The sequence below is a fragment of the Bos mutus genome, chromosome 2 (genome assembly GCF_027580195.1).
Source record: "Bos mutus isolate GX-2022 chromosome 2, NWIPB_WYAK_1.1, whole genome shotgun sequence".
NCBI lineage: Eukaryota > Metazoa > Chordata > Mammalia > Artiodactyla > Bovidae > Bos > Bos mutus.
This window is the reverse complement of record NC_091618.1, coordinates 28,994,780-29,018,065: the sequence shown is the minus strand read 5'-3', so window position 1 is coordinate 29,018,065 and position 23,286 is coordinate 28,994,780. Positions and strand designations below refer to the sequence as shown.

At 48.1% G+C, this 23,286-nt stretch overlaps 1 protein-coding gene across 1 annotated transcript; it reads left to right on the top strand.

Moving 5' to 3' along the window:
• Positions 1-16,939: 16,939 nt before the first annotated feature.
• CDK5R2 (cyclin dependent kinase 5 regulatory subunit 2) lies at positions 16,940-19,235 on the top strand. The gene has a single exon (XM_005889705.3). It carries the CDS (start codon positions 17,125-17,127, stop codon positions 18,244-18,246), a length of 1,122 nt encoding a protein of 373 aa, XP_005889767.2. The 5' UTR covers positions 16,940-17,124; the 3' UTR covers positions 18,247-19,235.
• Positions 19,236-23,286: the final 4,051 nt, after the last annotated feature.

Here is a 23,286-nt window from a genome sequence, read left to right as displayed (position 1 = left end):
CATCGGCTGAAATCTTCTCGCTGGGCTGGAGGAGTCATTCTAGACCTTGAGATGGAAGCCATATGCTGAGGATGGCAAAGCAGGAAAACAGAGAGAAACTAGATCCCCATCATCATGAAGCATCCATTGCAGCCCCAGGCTGTTAAACTCAGACTATATGTGACATGTTGATAAATTTCTGGTGCTTCCCTCGTGGCTCAGATGGTCAAGCATCTGTCTGCAATGCTGGAGACCCAGGTTCCATCCCTGGGTCAGGAAGATCCCCTGGAGAAGGAAATGGCAACCCACTCCAGTACTCTTGCATGGAAACTCCCATGGACAGAGGAGCCTGGTAGGCTACAGTCCATGGGGCACAAAGAGACACGACTGGGTGACTTTACTTACTTACTGATAAATTTCTAACCTGTTTAAACTATATATATATATAGTCTTTATCATGAAAGTTACACCTGTATTCTTAGTTACTGTTACAGACTGAATATTTGTGTCCCCTCAAAGTTCATATGGTGAAATCCTAACCCCAATGGTATTAGAAGGCAGGGCCTTTGAGAGGTGATTAGGTCATGAGGGTGGAGCTCCCATGAATGGGATTAGTGTCTTTATGAAAGAGGCTCCAGAGAGCTCTCTTGCCCCTCCTGCCATGTGAGGACACAGTGAGAACACATCTGTGAGCCAGGAGGGGAGCTCTCACCAGACACTGAACCTGCTAGCACTTTGGTCTTGGACTGCCCAACCTCCAGAACTGTGAGAAATAAATTTTTGTTATTCAAGCCACCAGCCTATGGGACTTTTGTTATGGGAGCCTGGAAGGACTAAGACAGTGACACACCACTGAAGTGTTCTTTGTGACAGAATCAGATTTCTGTCTTGAAGTGATCACTCTGGCTGCTGAGTGGAAGGCAAAAGCAGAACTACTGGAGCCCCTGTCAAGGAGGATGGTGTCTTGGACCTGCAGAATAGCTATGACGATTGTACTGGAGTCTATTAGAACACCTTTCACCTGGTGTAGTGGAAAGAGCATAGACCCTGCTCTCAGGGAGCAGGGTTCTGCTCCTGGATCCACTCCTTTGTCGCTATGACGTTGGGCAAGTTACTTAGCATCTCTGAGTCTCATCTATAAATACAAATTGAGGTTCTCTGTAGGGTAGGGGCTATACGGTTAATTTTAAGGTGGCTTTCAGGTTAATTTTAAGGTTGCTTGAATTGCAACATCAGCTCTTCCCTGGGTCAGCAGCCTGCTGTCTTACCCCCCAGAGACTTTGGACTTGCCAGCCTCCATAATAAATCTTTCCTTAAGATGAATGTGCCAATCCTTTAAGATAAATCCCCCCTCTAAACTGTCTATCTACACACCATATTAGTTTTGTTTCTCTGAAGAACTCTGACTAATAAAGGGTAAAGTTTCTATCAATTTATAATATACATAACAGTGAGTGCACAATTATGAAGGGCACAGATCGCTGATTTTGTACAGAGTGAACACACTCAACCACTATCCACAAGAAGATATAAAACATTGGAATTCCATGAAGGTAGCTGTGTCAAAGGCATAGTGTTTCACTCTAAATCCCTACATAAAAACAGATATAACAATCAGCAAAACTACAATCCCATGGATAACATTTACAACAAAATTAGATGGCAAGATATCCCCCACGAAACCCAAAATATAAGTGGGTGAGGACAAGGCACCAAGACCCAGAATTGGCACGTGTGCAGAAGCAAGCAGAGGAAGCAGTGAGCTTCTGATGAACCTAAGAATAGGAGGGACATAAAGATAACTGATAGGTGCTGGTGGGTCAGTTTATAGCAGAAACTGGAAGGGGTTTTACCTAATCCAGCAGTGAGTGCTGCAGCAGCAGCAAGCAGTCTCCAGGAAGGTTTGATATAAATGAGCACTCTAGCCCTAGTGAACTCTCAAGATGGGCCGGCCATCAGGGCTCTCTGCCAGGACAGGAGCCCACGCTAAGAAGAAAGTACTTGGAGAAGAATCAAAACTGGGCAGGATAGGTACAACAAAGATAAAGACAAGACAAGGCTCAGACAAGAATGGGGAGGGGAGCAGAGCCAAGAAACCTTAGAAAGCATGCTGCCACATTTTTTATTACTACATGAGAATAGCAGAAAAGGGAACTCTGAACTTAGGAGATGCACTCTGACTGGAGTCGGATACAGCTGAGCTCACACACACACACACATACACACACACACTGAGCACATCCTAGTATAGGCCTTATGGTGAATATATATATATTGTACTGTAAAGTGTTTTCGACAGTGCTTCTATCAATCTGGGGGCTTCCCTGGTGGTTCAGTGATAACCAATTCACCTGCTAAGCAGGAGACATGGATTCAATCCTTGGGTTGGGAATATCCCCTGGAGAAGGAAATGGCAACTACTCCAGTATTCTTGCCTGGGAATTCCCGTGGACAGAGGAACCTGGTGGGCTACAATCCATGGAGTCGTAGAGTCAGACATGACTTAGCAACTAAGCAACAACAGCCTATCAATGTATACTCGTTACCAGTGTGCAAGAGTTCTTGTTGCTCATATTCTTACCCACACTTGCTCTTTTCTGTCTGTTTTCATTTTAGCCATTTTGATGGACTATAGTGAAATCTCACTGTGGTTTTAATTTACATTTTTCCTGGTGTCTAATGAGGTTTGGCACTTTTTCAAAAGCTTAATGGCCATTTAGAGTTCCCATTTATAAAACACCTGTTCAAGTCTTTTACCCATTTAAAAAATTGAGTTGTCTCTCTTTTCCTTATTGATTTATTCATTTTTATGATTCTGAGATTCATCTTATATTCTATAACCAGTCCTTTGGCAGATATATATTGGTTTAGCCAAAAAGTTTGTTTGGGTTTCCGATAGATATTATGGACATTATGGAAAACCCAAACAAACTTTTTGGCTAACTCAGTATTTCTTCTTCCATTTTCTGGGTTTCCTTTTTTATTCTCTCAATGATGACTTTTGATAAATATAAGTTCTCAATTTTAGTGTAGTCCAGTTTATCAATTTTTTTCATTTGGTTAGTTATTTTAAATTTTATGTCCTGTTTACAAAATCTTTGTGTACTCCAAGTCATGGAAATATTTTGTTACGTTATCATCAAGAAGCTGTATTCAGTCTATGGTCCATTTAGAATTGATTTTTGTGTATAGAATTTATTTTTGTGTATAAAATTTATTTTTGTTTATAGAATTGATTTTTGTGTATAGTGTGAGGTAGAGATTAATTGTCTGGCACCTTTTATTGGGAAAAAAAATTATCCTTTCCCCTGGGTATTAGAACTTTATCATAAATCAAGTAACCATAAATTTAGGGGTCTGTTCATGGAGTTTGCTCCGTTTGTCTATCCAATATCATGCTGTTTTAGATATTATAGATTTATAATAAGTTTGGATATCTGGTTATTGGGTAAATAAACCTTCCAACTTCTTTTTCTTCAATACTGTCTTTACTCTTTTGGCTCTTTGATTTCCATATAAATTTTAGAGTCAGCCTATCAATTTCCATTGAAACATCTACTGGGGATTTGATTGGGATTGCATTTAATCTTTTGACAAATCTGGGAGAAGTAGACACACTATTGAGTTTTACGATCCATTAGTATATATTTTTCTCTTTATTTAGGTTTTCTTTTTTTTACTATTGTTTCCTAGTTTTGCATGTAGAATCTTGAATATTTTTCATTAGATTTATTTCTTGATATTTGATGCTTTTTTGATGTATGATAAATGACATCACTTTAAAAATTTCAATTCTAATTGAAATTATATATAGAAATACAATTGATTTTAAAATATTGACCCTTATATCTGGTGACCTTGATGAACTCTTTTGTTAGTTTCATACATTCTTTTTTCTTCATGTACAGTCTTGTAATCTCTAAATAAAGTTTTCTTTCCATCTTTATACCTTTTATTCCTTTTCAGCTCAGATCTCCAGTATAATGTTGAATAGAAGTAATAATAGAGACATTCTTGTCTTGGTTTTAGTATCAGGAGGAAATCTTTTAGTATTTCACTAGTAATTATAATATCTGATGTGGTGGGGGTCCTGCACAGGTGTGTGATTCTTTGAGGAGAACATCTTGATAAAGAGAATGACCTAGCCTGGGGCATTGGAGCCTGAATGGGGTAAGGATCTTGCAGTAGAAGGGTGGTACAGTACGGGGCTTCAGAGCCCAGGAAGACTAAGGAGGGCATGTTAGGCAGCCTGGTGTGGTGTGTTGGTGCCCCAATAAGGGGAGGCAAAGGTCTACATGTGGTGAGAGGTATTAGACACCGAAGGATAAGGAGAACTTTTACGTAAGGGATGGCCTGGCACAGGGTATCAGAACCCTAGTTCAGATAGAAAGACATTTATGGAAGATTTGCAGAGGAAGGGAAGTGGAGGTTATAGGAGATTGATAATATACAAAGGGTTGAATACAATCAGGACATATGTTGAGGAAAGTGGGATACAGATTTCTTACTGTTAGAGAAGTTATAAATATGAAAAGAGGTACAACTAGAATGAATGCTACAGCTATACATGAAAATGCCTGCAGATTACAAAACTATAGCCCACTGTATGGGTTGAATGGCTCCCCACCTCTGCCTCCCCCTCCCCAAAGTTATATCCATATTCTAACCTATAGAACCTACAAATACGACCTTATTTGATAAAAGGGCCTTTGTTTATATAATTAAGTTATGGATCTCAAGATGAAATCATCCTGTGTTTTGAATGGGCCCTAAATCTAATGGCAGGTGTCCTTCTAAGAGAAAGGCAGTGGCTCCTGCATTATAGGCAGACTTGAGAGACACAGAGGAGAAGGTGATATGAAGATAGAGGCAGAGACTGGAGTGATATGTCTACTAGCAATGGAGCTCCAAGGATTGACACAGTCATCAGAAGCTTAGGAGAAAGGCATGGGATGGATTCTGCCTCAGAGCCTTCAAAAGGAACAAAACCTGCCAACACCTGGATTCTGGACTATGAGAGAAATTCTTAATTATTTCAGGCCACCACGTTTGTGGTAATTTGTTACAGTGACCCCAGAAAACTAATACAGCCACTAAGTCCAAATGAAATATTATCCCAATTTTATCTTGACCCCAGGAACTGTCATAGCATTTCAACACCCTCTGCATAAGGAAACAGGTAACAAAGGGGGAGTTGGAATGGAAACAGCATCTTAACCAATTTTGGTTAAAATACCAGTTCTTCAAATTTTGGAAAAATCATAAAACTCTGAATACATGAATAGGGCCCCTCCCAGGACATTGGAAGGGGTCTGGCCAAGTGAGAGTCCCTGAAGCTTACAAATGATAAGTTTTACAGGTGGGAGGCACAGTGCAGTGTTATAAAGCCAAGCACTAAGTCAGATGGCCTGGGTTCAAATTCTAGTTCAGAACTACCTGGCTTTTGACTTCAAACAAGTTACTTAAGCTTTCTGTGTCCCAATTTCTTCCTCTGTAAAATATAAATGATAAAAACACTATTTACCTCATGGGGTTATTAACATGGTTAAGTGACATGATACATATAAGTTGCATAATACATGTAACACACATAGAACATGACATACCCCATGGTAAGTACTCAATACACATTAGCCATTTTATGATTTACTGGGCCAGCCAGTGTTCTAGGCATTGGGGTATAAAGACAAATGAGAAATGGTCCTTGCCTTCAAGAAGCTCATTTTAGAGGGGAAATAGAATATAAAATGATCATAATACATTTGCTCAATTGGGATCTATATATGTAGTAGGAGACTAAGGAAATATATGAAAAGATAAACACCAAATCTAGAACACTGGTTATTTCATTGGGCAGTTAGTGATAGAGAAAAGAAGGCTATTGGGTAGAAGATGAGGAAATGGAACTATAGGCAATATTTTATTATTTAAACCAGGTTTGTTGTTTTGGCTTCTCTGGTGGCTCAGCAGTAAAGAATCCGCCTGCAGTGCAGGAGCTGCTGGAGACACGAGTTTGATCCATGGATCAAGAAGATCCCCTGGTTGGTTGCATGGCATCCCAACTCCAGTATTCTTGCCTGGAAAATCCCATGGACAGAGGAGCCTGGCAGGCTATTGTCATAGGGTTGCAAAGAGTCAGACAAGACTGAAGCAACATAGCACACATGCACACACTTATTGTTTTACTTTTTATAACTTTTTGTATTTTTCACTTATTGCATAGCAATTTTAAAGATTCCCAACCCTCAATCATAGCCTAGAAACAGTAGAGGTGCTAGACACTGAGGGGCTCTTTGGGCTTGGACAATGAGTTCTCCCACAGGTCTGTGCTGGAGACCTTCTTCTGTTTTCTGGACATATTGTGCAACCTTTGGGAGGAGGATGGAGTCCCCATAACAACTGAGATTGAATTTCCCTCCACCCCAACAGAATCAGACTAGGAGTCGGATTTAATTTAACATCCTGGAATGTGAAGTCAAGTGGGCCTTAGAAAGCATCACTATGAACAAAGCTAGTGGAGGTGATGGAATTCCAGTTGAGCTATTCCAAATCCTGAAAGATGATGCTGTGAAAGTGCTGCACTCAATATGCTAGCAAATTTGGAAAACTCAGCAGTGGCCATAGGACTGGAAAAGATCAGTTTTCATTCCAATCCCAAAGAAAGGCAATGCCAAAGAATGCTCAAACTACCGCACAATTGGACTCATCCCCCACACTAGTAAAATAATGCTTAAAATTCTCCAAGCCAGGCTTCAGCAATATGTGAACCGTGAACTTCCTGATGTTCAAGCTGGTTTTAGAAAAGGCAGAGGAACCAGAGATCAAATTGCCAACATCCGCTGGATCATGGAAAAATCAAGAGAGTTCCAGAAAAACTTCTATTTCTGCTTTATTGACTATGCCAAAGCCTTTGACTGTGTGGATCACAATAAACTGTGGAAAATTCTTCAAGAGATGGGAATACCAGACCACCTGATCTGCCTCTTGAGAAATTTGTATGCAGGTCAGGAAGCAACAGTTAGAACTGGACATGTAATAACAAACTGGTTCCAAATAGGAAAAGGAGTACGTCAAGGCTGTATATTGTCACCCTGTTTATTTAACTTATATGCTGGACTGGAAGAAACACAAGCTGGAATCAAGATTGCTGGGAGAGATCTCAATAACCTCAGATATGCAGATGACACCACCCTTATGGCAGAAAGTGAAGAGGAACTAAAAAGCCTCGATGAAAGTGAAAGTGGAGAGTGAAAAAGTTGGCTTAAAGCTCAACATTCAGAAAACGAAGATCATGGCATCTGGTCCCATCACTTCATGGGAAATAGATGGGGAAACAGTGGAAACAGTGTCAGACTTTATTTTGGGGGGCTCCAAAATCACTGCAGATGGTGACTGCAGCCATGAAATTAAAAGACGCTTACTCCTTGGAAGGAAAGTTATGACTAACCTAGATAGCATATTCAAAAGCAGAGACAATACTTTCCAACAAAGATCCATCTAGTCAAGGCTATGGTTTTTCCTGTGGTCACGTATGGATGTGAGAGTTGGACTGGGAAGAAGGCTGAGCGCCGAAGAATTGATGCTTTTGAGCTGTGGTGTTGGAGAAGACTCTTGAGAGTCCCTTGGACTGCAAGGAGATCCAACCAGTCCATTCTGAAGGAGATCAGCCCTGGGATTTCTTTGGAAGGGATGATGCTAAAGCTGAAACTCCAGTACTTTGGCCACCTCATGGGAAGAGTTGACTCATTGGAAAAGACTCTGATGCTGGGAGGGATTGGGGGCAAGAGGAGAAGGGGACGACAGAGGATGAGATGGCTGGATGGCATCACTGACTCGATGGACATGAGTTTGAGTGAACTCTGGGAGTTGATGATGGACAGGGAGGCCTGGCGTGCTGCGATTCATGGGGTTGCAAAGAGTCGGACACGACTCAGCGACTGATCTGATCTGACAAAGGAAAAAAAAAAAAAGAAACAAAATGTCTTGTTCATCAATTTGTGTTGAGTGAATGAATGGAAAGATGAATTCTGAATGGACGCTGAGGTAGTCACACAATCACTATCAAGACTGTGTATTTGGATCATAGTGTAGGATAGGAAAATATTGTCCTATTGCAGAATAATCCAGAAGCTACTTGAAAGTAAGCAGCCTCAGAGTTAAGAGAGAGAGATGAACCATGTTGTAACCCCAAATTGTGGTTTTGTTGGGGCCCCGGCCATTCTCCTGAGAGAGCTCCCCAAGGGCAGGCCTGACAGAAGTCCTGGAAGAGAACCCTGGGGCAGCTTTAAAGCTCAAACCTACCCCTACCCTGCTCCTCAGAGACATTGTGCTAATGGCCCTGGTGATAACAAATGGTTCTGTGTGGCCACAGCTGCCTCTTACACTGGTTGGGGGCAAACTTGATTCAGAAGCATGATGGAGGGTAAAGCATCAAGTTTCCTATTTAGCAGGAAGCTGATATCCAAGGAATGCAACCTGGCAGCTGCCCAGAAAGAAGACTTGACAATTGTGCAGGCTGTGGGGAAATGGCTTTCTTGTCCCAAGGCTTTTACTTTGAGGGTTACTGGGATTCAATGAACACCAATCACGAGCTACAGTTTGCACAAGGAGGTTTGAGAAATTCAGCAGGAAATAAGCCTTGGGGTCAGGAGCCAGGTTGTGGTCTACAGTGTTTCATCCAGATTCAGTCCTTCGCTGACAACCAGATGCGAGAGACCATCCCCTTCAGTCATCAAGACCCAACACGTACTTCTCTGAAGTTAGCAACAAATGTCCAGAAGGAAAATTTCTAGGCAGGAAATTCTATTTATTGGAACTTTTTTCCTTTGCAAATATTAAATTTGCTACTCAAATTACTTTAAGATTAGAAGTGGGAAGGAGGGGTATTTATTGGGTCATAGACTTGCATTAGGTCCAGCTGGATCCAGGGGCTAAAATTACATGAGGAATCTGTCCCTCCATATGTTGCCTCTGTTTTCATGGGTATTAGTTCAGATGACCTCTCTCCATGTAAGGGCAAGAGATTCACCAACATCTCAATGCTTAGCAGCCTCAGAGGAAGAAAAACATCTGATTCTCAGTAGTTCTAGTAAAACTCCAAGAACTGAATCATCTCATTCTTAATAGTTCTAGTAAAACTCCAAGAACTGCATCTTGTTAAGATTGGCTTTGGTTGTCAGCCCATCTCTGATCCATTGTGACTGGGGAGGTAGATGGTCAGATACATAACTATTAACGCGGCTGTTGGAAGTATCAGGTGAGATCTTGCCTAAGGATGTGCTTTGTAAGCTGTAAAGCACAGTATTCAGCACAGGTCTGGCCATTAGGTATATGGAAAAGACATGCCCATTGCCCCATGCAAACCACATGAATTGAGAGTGGGGGAGAATTAATTTCCCAAAAGCAAGTTAGGGTATTCTTACTGCAGGGAGGCTGGATGCTCTTCTGGCAGCAAGAGCAGTGGTGCTTAACAGAAGAAACAGGTGAGACCCAGCCATCTCCCCAAGTTTTCCTCTTTCTCTTAAGACCACCCAAAGAAATTATGATTCCATGGGTCTGAGATAGGTCCCAGAAATTATATTTTTACAAAGTTCCTTCAGATGACTCTGCTAGGCAGAGTAGTTTAGAAGCTACCAGTTAACCTAGCAGACAACCTCCTTACACTTCTCCGCTGCCTTTTTGTTCATTTGCTCAGTCATGTCTGACTCTGTGACCCCATAGACTGTAGCCCACCAGGCTTCTCTGTCCATGGGATTCTCTAGGCAAGAATTCTGGAGTGGATTGCCATTTTCCACTCCCTACTCCAAATCAGAAGTGAGTATGGGACTTCCCTGGTGGTACAGTGGATAAGAGTCCACTGCCAATGCAGGGGACACAGATCTGATCCCTGGTCCAGGGAGATTCCACATTCCATGAATCATCTATACCCCTGCGCCACAACTACTGAGCCCGCTGTCTGGAGTCCTCAAGCCACAACTACTGAAGCCCATGAGCCTAGAGCCTGTGCTTTACAATAAGAGAAGCCACCACAATGAAAAGCCTGCGCACTGCAACTAGAGAACCACCCCCACTCCCTGCAACTAGAGAAAGCCCATGCGCAGCAACAAAACCCCAGTGCAACCAAAAATAAAAAAGTATTTTTAAAAAAGTGAGTGTGTGTGCAGCTCTAGGTGATAAAATCAGGATTGATTTTTTACTTAAAGGAAATAAAAATAAAGGGTTGATCTTATATTTTGAGACCACAGAGATGAAAGCGTAAATTAACGAATCTGTTACAAACCCCATCCCCCCTCAGCCCCTAATTCTGGACAAATAGGAGGTAAACCAAAGTGGCTCCTCTCCAGTGCTGAGTCTTAAGCAGGTCCACCAGGGCTCCTCCCACAAGCATTTACTCACTAACCCTCATTGCTCAGAGGGTAGTGAGCAGGCAGTGGCTGAGGCCTGGCTCTGCCTTGGGAAAGGTGCTTAGCATTTATCACAGCTTGAGGGCAGAGAGGAAAGGCCGTGGACTGGAGGGGACACAATACCAGATGGAGGAACAGGACCTCAGTTAAAAATTGATTTTATCCCCCTGCCAGTGGTTGCTTAGCTGCGAGACTTCAGGATAAACTGGAGTTAGTTTAGCTGCAAAGGTAGAAGGGGGATGGGCAGGGTTGGTCAAGTGGTCCAGTCTCATTCTCTGTAACTCACCAGAGGACATGGATCAACTTACTACTATTTATTATTATTTTCATCTCTCTGTAATTTCTGTTGTATATTCTTTGAAGGCCAGAGGTCACCCCCACCCCAATTCTGTTTCCTATTCCCAGCCCCTAACCCAGTACTTTCTAGCAGACAGTTTCTCAAATAGTATTTGCTATCATGGATTTTATAATTTTGCAGAACATTTTCTAAAAACTCTTGAAAAGAAGATCTGACCCTCCATGGAGTCTCTGGAGCTTTGTAGAAACAGCAGGGTGTGAGATGAGTAGCCAGAGAATGCCCTCTGAAAAGTGCAGTCAGAATGCAGGACCAGCATGGTGCTGGGCACATGGCAGGCACACACAGCTTCACAAAATTAATGAGGCCCACAGTGGACCGGAGAAGGGGCCAGTGCGTGATATGCTGGCAGGTCTTTGTGACCTCAGGAATCAAATCAAATAACCCCCCACCCAGGAACAGTCTGAGTTGCAATAGCTGCCAGCATAATGGCCCAGAAGAAAGGATAGCTCTAAATTCAGGTCTCAAAAGCCAAACAAAAAGAAATGATAGTACAGCCCCTGCCCTTTAATGAAAGATGTTCTAATGAGAGAAGAAAAAGTGCTAGTGGTACAGGTCAGACAAACTGTTCCTGCCCTGTAAAAACAATGACAGGATAATTCTGTAATAACTTACATTTTGTAACACCAAGCACCATGCACATATAATATACAAGCATTGTGGAGCATTGTGAGATTAAATAAAATCTTACAGCAACGCTATGATGGTCCACCATTACAGGCCTCAGAAGAATTAAGAAACTTGCCCAAGGGCCCTCAGCTCATAAGTGGAGGGGCTAGGCTTGAATCCAGACCTGCATGACTCTAAAACTCATGTATGAACACCCACACTGTCTTTTTTTTTTTTTAAGGTGACAAATATTTTCAGTGCTATTTGTGAATGAATCAGATCTCTTCCTGGCCCCTCCCTCTGCTAACAAAGGAGTCTGGGACAGTGAGCTCCTTGTTCAGTCCTAAAGAAGGACTGTAACCCAGGGCTCAGCCTCTCTCAGGAGGCAGCCCCTGAACTCCAGGTTGAATTTAAGTCAAGATTAGAAAGGCTCTTGTGATCATGAGTTTAGGGATTTGAACATCCCTAGAGTTTAGGGATCAAGTTCCATGCAGGGGATGACAGAGGATGAGATGGTCAGATGGCATCATAGACTCAGTGGACATGAGTTTGAGCAGACTCTGAGAGATAGTGAAGGACAGGGAAGCCTGGCAGTCTATGTGGCTACAAAAGGTCAGATACGACTGAGCAACTGAACAACAGGGGTTGTTGGGGCAGATGAAAGTGGGGCAGAGGCAAAGATTGTGTGGGAACCCAGGGAATATCTGAGCTAGAGTTCTCAAAGCCTCTTTTCTTTCCCTGAGAGTCTCCAAGACAGAGTTTTCAAACCTCCCTGGGCTCAAGCCAGGGCAGAGAGAACCCCTCTCCCATCCCAGGGCACCAAGATGGGAAGGTAGGACTCCCAGAGTGGAATCAAGATAGAGGACAGAGACAGGGAAGGAGACAGACAGCTACATGAAGACCCAGTCACAGCAGCAGCTTTCCTGCAGCCACCTGCCTGGTTGAGATGGAAACGCTGATTCCAGCTCCAGCCCCCAGACAGGCTAAGAATATCCCAGAAAAGCAACAGCCACCACCCCCACCCTTCTTGATCTGCTCCTGCATCTGGAGTGCTATGCTGGGCTCCAGCAGGGCAGGGAAGAGACAGAGATGCTTGTGACTGGGGTTGGGGGGTGAAAGAGAGGAAGCAAAAAATGGGCTTGGTGGAGGCAGGAGAAGATGAACTGAGAAATAAAGCTATTGAGAGATGCATATATATATATATATAAAATATATATACACACACACACACACACACACACACACATATATACATATATTGCTGGGAGGATTGGGTAGAGAGAACTGTTTTTAGGGGGCAACAAAGGGAGATGAAAGCAGGAGCCAGAGAGCCGGGGAGAGAAGGTCCAAGTATGAAGAAGTATGAGGATGTGAGAGGGCTGGCATCAGTAACCTAAAGGGTAGACCAAGGCTTTATTAAGGGAGCAGAGCTTAGAGCAAGGAAAAAGAGCCCCAGCCTCACCCTTGTCCTCCCCTGACCCTTAATCCTGGGCCTTCCAGCCTCTCAGCCTTGGTCTCTTCTCTTCCTATCCTGGAGCACCACTTCCGCAACTGTGCTATCAACCCTATTTTCTTTTCTATAAGTTTTATTTGGGCTCCTCAATTAAGTCCTCCTAGCAAGGGATCTGCTGAAAAGTGAAAGGCATGAGAACATGGGGTTTCCCTCTTGGCAGCTAGCAGCACCTCCTTTGTTAAGTCCATCTCTTCTCTCTGCTCCATCTCTTTCTACACTCCCCATTGTTGCCTGGGAGGAGGCAGGGTTTCTACTCCCTCCACAGCCTCCCCACTCCAGCTCCCCTGGGGTAAGGTCCTCTGGGGAGGGAGGGAGGGCTGGTGCATATGCTCTCCCTTTGCACACCTCAGGAGCCGAGGCCTTCGGGTGGGAGGACTGAATCAGGGTAGGGGGGCAGCCGGATCCAGGCATTCAGATGTCCAGGCTGAGTCTCTTCTCTGGCTGTTTTAAGAACCTACATTGTCATCAGCCCCTTTGTAGGGGCCTCTTGGAGACATGGAATGCAATGACCTTGAGTTCCAGGACCTCCTGCCTTGATGTTTACTAGGGAGACCCTGGAAGTTGGCCATCTTGGCATCCTGTCCTTTGTTGCACCATCTTTCGGGCTCCCCTCCCCTAAAGCTTGGAGGGACCTAGGAACGTTTACATTGCTGAGAGCCTGCGCACCCCTCCCCTTCATCTCCTGGGTAGAACTGCAGAAGGGCAGGCCTCACATAGATGCTGTGCACACAAGCCTGAGCCCATCAGGCAGAAACATAGAGAACCAGACAGGACTGGAGCTAGAAAGTGAAACAGATTCACAGGGCAGGTTTTATTTAGAAACAGATTCGTAGAGCTAGAAGAGGCTTTAAGAACCATTTTTAAGTTCAATCACAAGATATTATCTTCCTCCTTCAGTGTTTTTTTTTTCACCTGATAATAAAAACATGTAGAATTCCTGCATTGTAGTATGAAGGGAGAGCTGAAATGACTTCCCGAACTCATACAATTAATAAGCTGTGGAATAAAACTCCTGACAGAGGCTGAGATGGTTGGATGGCATCACCAACCTGATGGACATGAGTTTGAGCAAGCTCCGGAAATTGGTGATTGACAGGGAAGCCTGGTGTGCAGTCCATGGAGTCACAGAGTCGGACACTACTGAGCAACTGAGCTGAATTGAACTGAAAACCCCTGCATCCTAGACTATGACTTATCAGATAAAAAGATAAAAAGCAGCCAAAGGGCAGAAGAGTTTGAACAGCATTGCCTTTGGATGTTCCCTTAAAGATGGGGCTCATTTAGGGAATTCCCTGGTGGTCCACTGTCTTTCCATAAAGCACACCTTCTCAGAATGTCTTTCCAGTTTCACTGTGGTTATCCTCCTTGGCCTCCACCCTGTAGAGACATAAACTCCCTCTTTCCTCCCTTAATAGTGCAAGCTTTTTTGGTAACAGAAATGCCGTCACTCTTTATAGATTTGCTTTTATTATTTTGTCTTCTTGTCCTTTAAAATTCCATCCATATTCTTCTTGCACATCTTGGACTGAGAACTCAGAGCCCAGCCCTTAACCGAGTTGTTATGTAGCAGCTGCTGCTGGCAGGGGAAGAGGTTAGAAAGATTGATGTTAGGAAGGGCGTCAGGTCCCTCCCAGTCAGTCCGTAAAAGCTTCTTGGAGGAGATGGAATTTCAAGAGCTTGACAAAGGCAGATTGGTGGTCTGAGGGAGGGTCCTGGCCCAGTGATAGGAACTCAGAGATTCAAGAGGGATGACCAGACTAGGAGGGTGGTGATCATGTGAGCCCAAGAGAGGGGGTTTGAGGCAGGGCAAGATGAAGATGAGAAGGGGAAATAAGATGTTTTAAGGCACCTGAAGCAGAGGAGGGAACTCTCAATTCTAAAAGGACAGCAGGTCACTTCTGGGCTTGGAATGGGGATCCCGTAGTGGTGACATCTGTAGGGGCTGCATAGACTCTTGTCCTGAATGACACCAGCAGCAGGCCTTACCTCAGTGAGGGACTCCTGGGAGCAGAGGATCCACGTGCCATTCAGATCCACGTGCCTGGTGTTTCTGCTGGTGCAACTCAGTCTCTATGGGGCCTGTCCTTAACTACTGGTGAACTGACTGTTCCTTGGGTGTCAGATAAAGGCTGACTCAGAAAGCCTTGTAGGAGGAAGTAGGACCAATTACAGAAACTGAAAAGAGGGAACATTTTTCAGTAACTATGGGGAGAATGAGACGTTGTGCAGGTCAGCTTGAGCTGTGAGAGAACAAAGATCAGATCTAAGGGAACAGGAGAGACCCCACTGAGAAAGTACAATTGAGTGCTGAGTCAGGGAAGGGTACAAGTTGGCCTGTGTAAGGTGGTGTATGGTAGGGAGTCAACACAGCTAGACCACAGGCCCCCACAGGGGTGGGGTGGGGGCGGGCCTGTGGGATAGCTGAGAAAAGCTGGTGCCTCTGTTGGCAGCCCAAGGGGATTCTAAAATAGCCTCTATGCAATGAACTAGGTATACACGTGCATACACACAAGCCCTGACAGCAGTGGATCCTTGGAGCTGGGTTGGTGGTCTCTGAGGAGCATAGAGGTGACTCTGGGGCCAAGTCTGAGAATTCTGCTGAATCCATGTGTGTGTTCTCTTTGCACGCCCCATCAACTGTAGCCCACCAGGCTCCTCTGTCCATGGGATTTTCCAGGCAAGAATACTGGAGTGGGTAGACATTTCCTTCTCCAGGGGATCTTACTGACCCGGGATTAAACCCAGGTCTCCTGCATTGCAGGCATATTCTTTACTATCTGACCCACCAGGGATAGGCGAAGGCTTCTCTCCTCCATGAAACCCATACCTACCTCCAAAGTCCACTTAAGAAGCCAGAAGACTCCTGTGCTGGGGAGCCAGAGAGCAGGCCAGGAGAAGGGTGGACACAGTCCTTCAAGGCAGATGGAACAGCCCCAAACCAGCTGGGCTCCAGACCTGCAGGTAAGGCCTAGAGAATACCAAATCCAGGACAAAGGCCTTATGGGTGCCGAGGAGAGGACAGACAGACCCAGAGAGAAATGGGCAGGACCTAGCCTAATAGCCTGGAGCTGGGAATGGGGTCAGCTAGGACCTGAATGGCAGGGAGTATGTGACAATAAAAACCCATCTCAGCCTGGACCCAGGACTGGCCATGGTGGGACCAACCCTCTGCACAGAAGGCCGGTCTGCTATCTGAGTCTGGACAGACCAATTTCCAAACTTTCCCCAGGGACCAATCACCCATCATCCACCCAAGTGTGAAATCAGGGGATTGGAGGGGAGAGGGGCAAAGAGCACAAGAGCAGTCGCTCAGGGACCAGAGCTCAGGGCCTCTTATCACAGACTCAGCAGCAGAGAATCAGGTCGGCAAACCGTGGCTTCGGCGACAAATCTCAGCGTCTTACCACCCCTAGAGTAAAGGCCTCTAAGGAAGCGGGTCGCGACCTTCAGGCAGACGGGGCCCAGCCAACACCTCATCACAGGCAGAGCAAGAATATACCTGCTGCAGTCTTCCCTGGTGGCCACATGGGGAAAGGGAGGGGAGGAGAGTTAAGAGGGAATCCACCGACTGCTAGATTGGAGGAGCTGGTGCAGTGCGACCCAGCTGGGGCCTGGGCGCCTTGATGAAGACACTTGCCTTGCCTTGATGAAGCAGCTGCCCACACTGCCTACCGCCCCCTCCTCCCCCCCAGCACATAATCAAAAGGGGAGGGAGGGTGTTCCATGGCATCTCTGCTATCGCGAACCAGTGCATCAAAACAAGTTGATTCAGGGCCCTAGGACCTGCAGGGGTAGGTGGGAGCAGCCTCCCACACCCACCCACCCACCGGTTCTGACCCTGAGGAGGTCCTCGAACCAGCCACCTCCTCCTCCTCTCGCCTTTCTTGTGAAGGGACTGGACCAGAGACCGAGGCATGGGGATGGGCGGGACTTGAGATTGGTATGAGAGATTCTATTGGTCAGCGCAGCTGCCGGTTAGGAGGGCAGCTTGGGCAAGGATTGGCTGCGTGAGACGGGGCGTGGCGCGGCGAAGACTGGGCCCAAGGGGTGGGGCTGACGCTGCAGCTGGCGCAGCTCAGACCCGGAGCAGCCGGCGCAGAAAAGCCAAAGCAGCCGCGTTCTACTGCCCGTTCCCGCGCCCGGGCCGGGGCTGGGCCCCCACCGCCGGGTCCCCGGGGGCTGCAGCAGAGGCGGCGGCGGCGCGGCGGGCAGGGGCACCGCCCGCAGTTCCCGCCGGGGCCCGGGCGCCGGCCCCGCTCTGCAGGATGGGCACGGTGCTGTCTCTTTCACCCGCCTCCTCGGCCAAGGGCCGGAGGCCCGGCGGGCTGCCCGAGGAGAAGAAGAAGGCGCCGCCCGCGGGAGACGAGGCGCTGGGGGGCTACGGGGCGCCGCCAGCGGGCAAGGGCGGCAAAGGCGAGAGCCGGCTCAAACGGCCGTCCGTGCTCATCTCCGCGCTCACCTGGAAGCGCCTTGTGGCCGCGTCCGCCAAAAAGAAGAAAGGCAGCAAGAAGGTGACGCCCAAGCCAGCGTCCACCGGCCCCGACCCCCTGGTCCAGCAACGCAACCGCGAGAACCTTCTCCGCAAAGGTCGGGATCCCCCCGACGGCGGCGGCGCCGCCAAGCCCCTGGCGGTGCCCGTGCCCACTGTGCCCGCGGCCGCCGCCACCTGCGAGCCGCCGTCGGGGAGCAGCGCCGGCGTTCCGCCGCCAGGCTCGGGCGGAGGGAAGCCGCCGCCGCCGCCGCCCCCAGCCCCGCAGGCGGCGGCGCCGGTCCCTGGTGGCTCGCCGCGGCGGGTCATCGTGCAGGCTTCAACCGGCGAGCTGCTGCGCTGCCTGGGCGACTTCGTGTGCCGGCGCTGCTACCGTCTCAAGGAGCTGAGCCCAGGCGAGCTGGTGGGCTGGTTCCGCGGAGTGGACCGCTCGCTGCTGCTGCAGGGCTGGCAAGATCAGGCCTTCATTACGCCCGCCAACCTGGTGTTCGTGTACCTGCTGTGCCGCGAGTCGCTGCGCGGGGACGAGCTGGCGTCGGCCGCCGAGCTGCAGGCCGCCTTCCTCACCTGCCTCTACCTCGCCTACTCCTACATGGGCAACGAGATCTCCTACCCGCTCAAGCCCTTCCTCGTGGAGCCCGACAAGGAGCGCTTCTGGCAACGCTGCCTGCGCCTCATCCAGCGGCTCAGCCCGCAGATGCTGCGGCTCAACGCCGACCCCCACTTCTTCACGCAGGTCTTCCAAGACCTCAAGAACGAGGGCGAGGCCTCCGCCAGCGCCGGGGGTCCACCCAACGGGGGCGCGCCCGCGGCCCCCTCCACCTCCTCCTCCTCCTCGGCCGCCAGGGACAGCTGCGCGACTGGAGCCAAGCACTGGACTATGAACTTGGACCGCTAGGGATAACCCAGGGCCGCGCCCGCCCCCCGCCCCAGCCCCTTACACACACTCGGAGCCCCCGGGACCATCAAGCCGCCGCCGCTGCTACCGCCGCTCCGCGCCGTGGCCGGAGGAGGAGCCGCCCCTGCCCCGCAGGGGAAGGTGGAGGCCAGGATGCCAGAGGCCTCGGCGTTTGGATTTGCTGGGCGCAGGGTGGGGGTGGGGGATGAGCGCGGGAGAGGAACCCCCAACCTCACCCTTTCTATCTGTCTGCGCCCTCATATCTCCAATTCTGCCCGGGTCACCCCCTTCCCTTCTCTGTGTAAGTCCGTCTCCCTTGGACTTGTCCATTTCTTCATCTCCTTCCTGTATCTTCACCTTCCCTCCTTACTTCATCTTTTGCCTTCCCACCTTCCTCCTTGCAGTTCCACTTTCCATTCCTTGGGTGTGTGTTTCCGTCTCCATCTTACCCACTACCTGACTCTCTCTCATTGCCCCGTTTCTCTTTCTGCACCTCTGTCCCCATTTCCCCTTCTTCTCTTTTCCTCGCTCCTGGCATGTGTCACCATCTTCCCCCTCCCATCTGCCTTCCCCCCTCTCCGCCTGTGTTAGCTTGCATTTCTCTCTTCGACTGCGACCCCGTATTCTCCTCCCCAGACCTAAGGAAACATGGATTCTTGATTGGGATCGGCTGAGGTACAGCAAAAATTGCAGCCCCGGGAGCCCAGATAACCACCAGGGTCCTTCGCCCCATCCCCACCACCTCTCCCCACCTTTTCTAACGTGTTGCATGCCGGGAGTTGGGGGCAGGGGGATGCCAGCTTCAGGAGGCTGAGGTTTGGGAGCAAAAATCAACCTAGGAGGTCACCCCGGCGGTGGCGGCGGCGCCTCAGCAGAAGGGTGAGAGGAGACAGAATACTCTTCTTACTCTGAGGGAGGAGCACCCCTCTTCCTTGCCCTTAGGTGTTTTTGTCCCCCCCACTCCCCAGGTTTAATTTATTTGGTTGTTTCCGGAGGGAGGGGGGAGGGGCGGGGTGGGCCCGGAACTGTCTGAGGTGCTGATCTGAGGCCGGACCAGAATTCTCCTGGGAGGGTACCAGGGACTGGGTTGGGCCTGGTGCCGTGTCCAAGGTGCCAATGATGCGGGCCGACGGTGCGGGCCGCATTGTCTGTCTGTCCGTCTGTCCGGGAGAGAACTATAAAGCGCTGGAAGCGCCTGCAGATGTTTTTGCGCCAGCTTTTTTTGGGGCCTTGGGAGGGAGGGAGCAGGAGTGGAACTATCACAGGCAGGGCACTCGGGCCCCCATGGGCCTAGTGGGGAGGGTCGAGTCCCTGAGAACGGCTACTGTTTCTGTCACCCCTCCCCCCACTGACTTCCATCTTACAGAGAGCAAAGTGAGGGAGCCAAAGGATGAGGCCTGGTGGTAAGGCTGAATTTCTGCCCCACCCCGTCCCCCCACCCCACCCCCCCGCCACCTCTGCCTTCATTTTTTCTGACCACCTGCGCATTAACGCCCAGGCCATTTAGGGGATAAGTGATGAGGACAGCGGAAGTTGCTCTCCTTTTACAGAGTGGCTCATTGAGGCAGCATCAGTTAGTTATTGTTGTTGTTTTCTCTCTTTCCTCTGCCTCTCCCTGCCATTCATTCTGTCAAGAGTTCAGTCAGGCCTGACTAAGTCTGTCTTCACCACTCTCAGGTGGGGCCCGAATGCCACACTTAGCCCCGTACTCTTTCCCCTACCCATGGGTCTGCTTCAAGACTGTTTCAGCCACATGCCTACCCAGGGCAGCTTTGGGAGGTCCATCCCTGCTTGAGATTCAGACCTAGCCCTTAATCGCCAGGGAGGCTAGTACCCAGGCAGCCTGGAAGACAGGAGCCATTCTTTGGGGTTGAAGGAGGAAAAGTAAGCTATTTAGCCTGAGATTCCTCTTTGGTCCCCATTGCCTTCTTAACCACTTAGCTAAGCGCCCCATTCAGTTTTTCATCGGCCCGAGGAGGCCCTGGCTGCAGTGGAGCGCAGGCGTCTGTGACCCTGATCTCCACGGAGACCTCCGAAGCATTCGGAGAGAGAAGAGGGAGAAGCCCACCTAGAAAGGCCCTGGTTCGCTGTCCGTGGTACTGACGGGGCGCACTCGACAAGGGTGAGGGAGGGCACGCAGGAGTAGGAGGAGCTGCAGACGGCCTCAGTTAGGTTTTCCGGATAATTTGGGAGTAGATGTGATCCTTTCTGGTGGTAAGTCACAGGAGTCTGGCCCAAGAACTCAGGAAGACTGTCCTCATAGGAAGACAGATCTCAACTCTTCCCCGGACTCTGCCCAGCTCCCTCTCAACCGGCCAGTAGCCGGAAATCCCCAGTCTAGATTTGTGAATCGAGTTCCCGGAGGGAGGTGGGGAGAGCTGGTGGAAGGAAAGGCGGGAGCAGTTGCCCATTGGCTGGAATTTGGCGCAGTCAGCGCGGTGCCGTCATCTCTCTAGGTATGGAAGGAGAGAGGGAGGAGCACTTGGGTCACCCCGCGGCTGTCGCCATAGTAACCAGACTGAACAGGCGGGGCAGGGGAGGAGGGTGCCCTTTCCACTCTCTCCTCTCTGGCGGGGAGGTTGTAGAGAACAATCCTGGTCCCTCTTATTTGGAACTAGTTATCGAGACTATTTGAGTGGGATTTCTGTGTTAGAAGAGCCCAATGGGGATGGAAAAGAGGCTCCTACAGAGACCCTCAAACATCCTTGGGGAGGGGGCTCTAGATTCTGCCCCTGAACGCATAGACACAGCACCCTTCTATTACTACACTCCTATGAGCACTGGAACACACACACATACAGGTGGGCGACAGCGCGCTTGCCTCCAAGTACCTGTGGTCTGGCATTTGGAGACCTAGAATGAGAAAAAAGCCTTAGGGCCTGGTGACAAATTAAATCTCACTTTCCTTGCCACGCCCCAGGCATGAGACATTGCCATAATCCGATTAAGTAGTGAGGGACTGGAGGAGGATCAGCATGAATACAGGGAAGAATTAGCCTCCTGGGTCAAACTTGGTCAGATTCCTGTTTTCTCAGGGAGAAGGTGGTCATTAAGAGAAGGACTCGGAGCAGTCTTTTGAGAAGGCAAAGTGAGAAGGGAGTAAATGCAGAAACAGAGTGACGTGCCTTCTCTTGATTGCCCAGAAGTGAACCTCTGGGAAAATAAGTCCAGGCTTAGGACAGAGGTGGTGAAGAGGGCCCAGAGGTCTAGAGAGTCCTGCAGGAATGAGGGAGGGGTGGGCTGAGGAAAGAATGGAGATGGAGGATAGGAGACAGAAACCCAGATGGAGCCATGACTCAGCACTTATGCTCAGCAAAGGTTGGAGGGCGGGGTGATTTTTACAGGACAGGGGCAACAGAGAGGGGAGGGGAGGGGAGTAGGAAGAAAATGGGTAGATAAACTGTGATCTCACCATTTGCATGATACATGCTGATACATACATTGTTATACAACACATTTGAACACAGAAGCAGGTACATAGGCATTTAAACTGATAAAGTCTCATTCAATCATAACATAAACACATCTCCACTTTCCTTCCCTGCTTCCTGGAGCAGAGGACGTTCTGTTCTGAGAGCTATGCTTGCCTCTCCCTGGAATACCGTGGTACTTAATGGAAAAGGAGAAACACAAAAAAAAATCACAGGTGTGTGTGTGTGTGTGTGTGTGTGTGTGTGTGTGGTGGTTGTCATGGTAACTGCTTTGCCTGCCAGGCAGGGTGCCCAGCAACCAGAGCATCTGGCAGTATCCAAAGGGACATCCTGTGGCCTCTACCCTCTGGGACTCTGCCACAGGCACCAGATGGGCATCTCCAGAAGATTTCTACTACAGAGGCTGCCAAAGCAGCCCCTTTGACCATGCCACCATGACCAGGGACATCTGGTAGCCAGGCCTGGGGGCCTGGCCTTCTTCATATGTCCCACTTTAAGTGCAACTCCTGACCCCTTTATACAACATAAACAGCACTTGCCATGAGTGGCCTCAAGACAACAGAGGTTAAACTTTAAAGACCTTTTTAAGACTATTACCAGGACTTTCCTGGTGGTCCGGTGGCTAAGACTCCAAGCTCCCAGGGCAGCTGGCCCAGGGTTTGATCGCTGGTCAGGGAACTAGATCCCACATGCCACAACTAAGGCCTGGCACAGTCAAACAAATAAATTATACACACACACACACACACACACACCATTACCTTCCCTTTCAGCATCTTGTCAGACATCCAAGAAGATCATCTATACTCACACAGGTTAGGTGTGTAACTAAGGCATACCAAAAATGTTTTAGTTCAGTGTGATTAAAGATTGGGTATAAGACAGGTAAACTGCAGAGCACAGTCTCAGGATTCAAGTTCCTTTGACCTGAGTTTAATATTTTGATAAGGTTTTTAGAAGCAATCTCTCTTTTACACTTGCAGACTGGCTGTCTGACTTTGTACTCTAGCACCCCACTTTCCTTTTTTTCCTAGGCATTCAGGTTTAACCTCTTAGTTTCTGGCTTAAAATTCTCCCAACTGATTTTGGGCTTCCAGGGGATTTCTTTTCCCCTGGATTCTAATTCTTTAGCAGACAGCTGCTCTCTAGATCTCTCTCTACTTGGTGACATTGCCCACCATAGTTACTCCCCTTTTACAAGTTTCCCCTGCCCCATTTCTTCACCTCCTTTGATCATAATCTCCTGTGACTGATATTTGGCTTCAAGACCATACATCATAAAATTAGTCTCTCTGCATGCATTTTTATATATGACAATCTAAAAGGAAGGAGGGATGATGATAAACAATATAAATATGAAAGGGGATATTTATAACCTTTCTACATTTTACACCTTTTTAAAAAATTTACATATTATCCCAGAAAACCACAGGACATCAAGAAAAGCATAAGAAATAAGACTAATGATGGAAGGCTTGCCCTACTATATATTAAAATTTACTAAAGAGCTAAGGTTGCTAAAGCATAAGGCACTGATGTAGGAACAGATGTATCATTAGAACAGAATAGATAATCCCAAACTAAACTCCAGCAGAGGTGGGAATTTAAT

Excerpts from the sequence above, each read along its gene's own strand:
- CDK5R2 (XM_005889705.3), top strand. The coding sequence starts at position 17,125 with ATGGGCACGGTGCTGTCTCTTTCACCCGCCTCCTCGGCCAAGGGCCGG.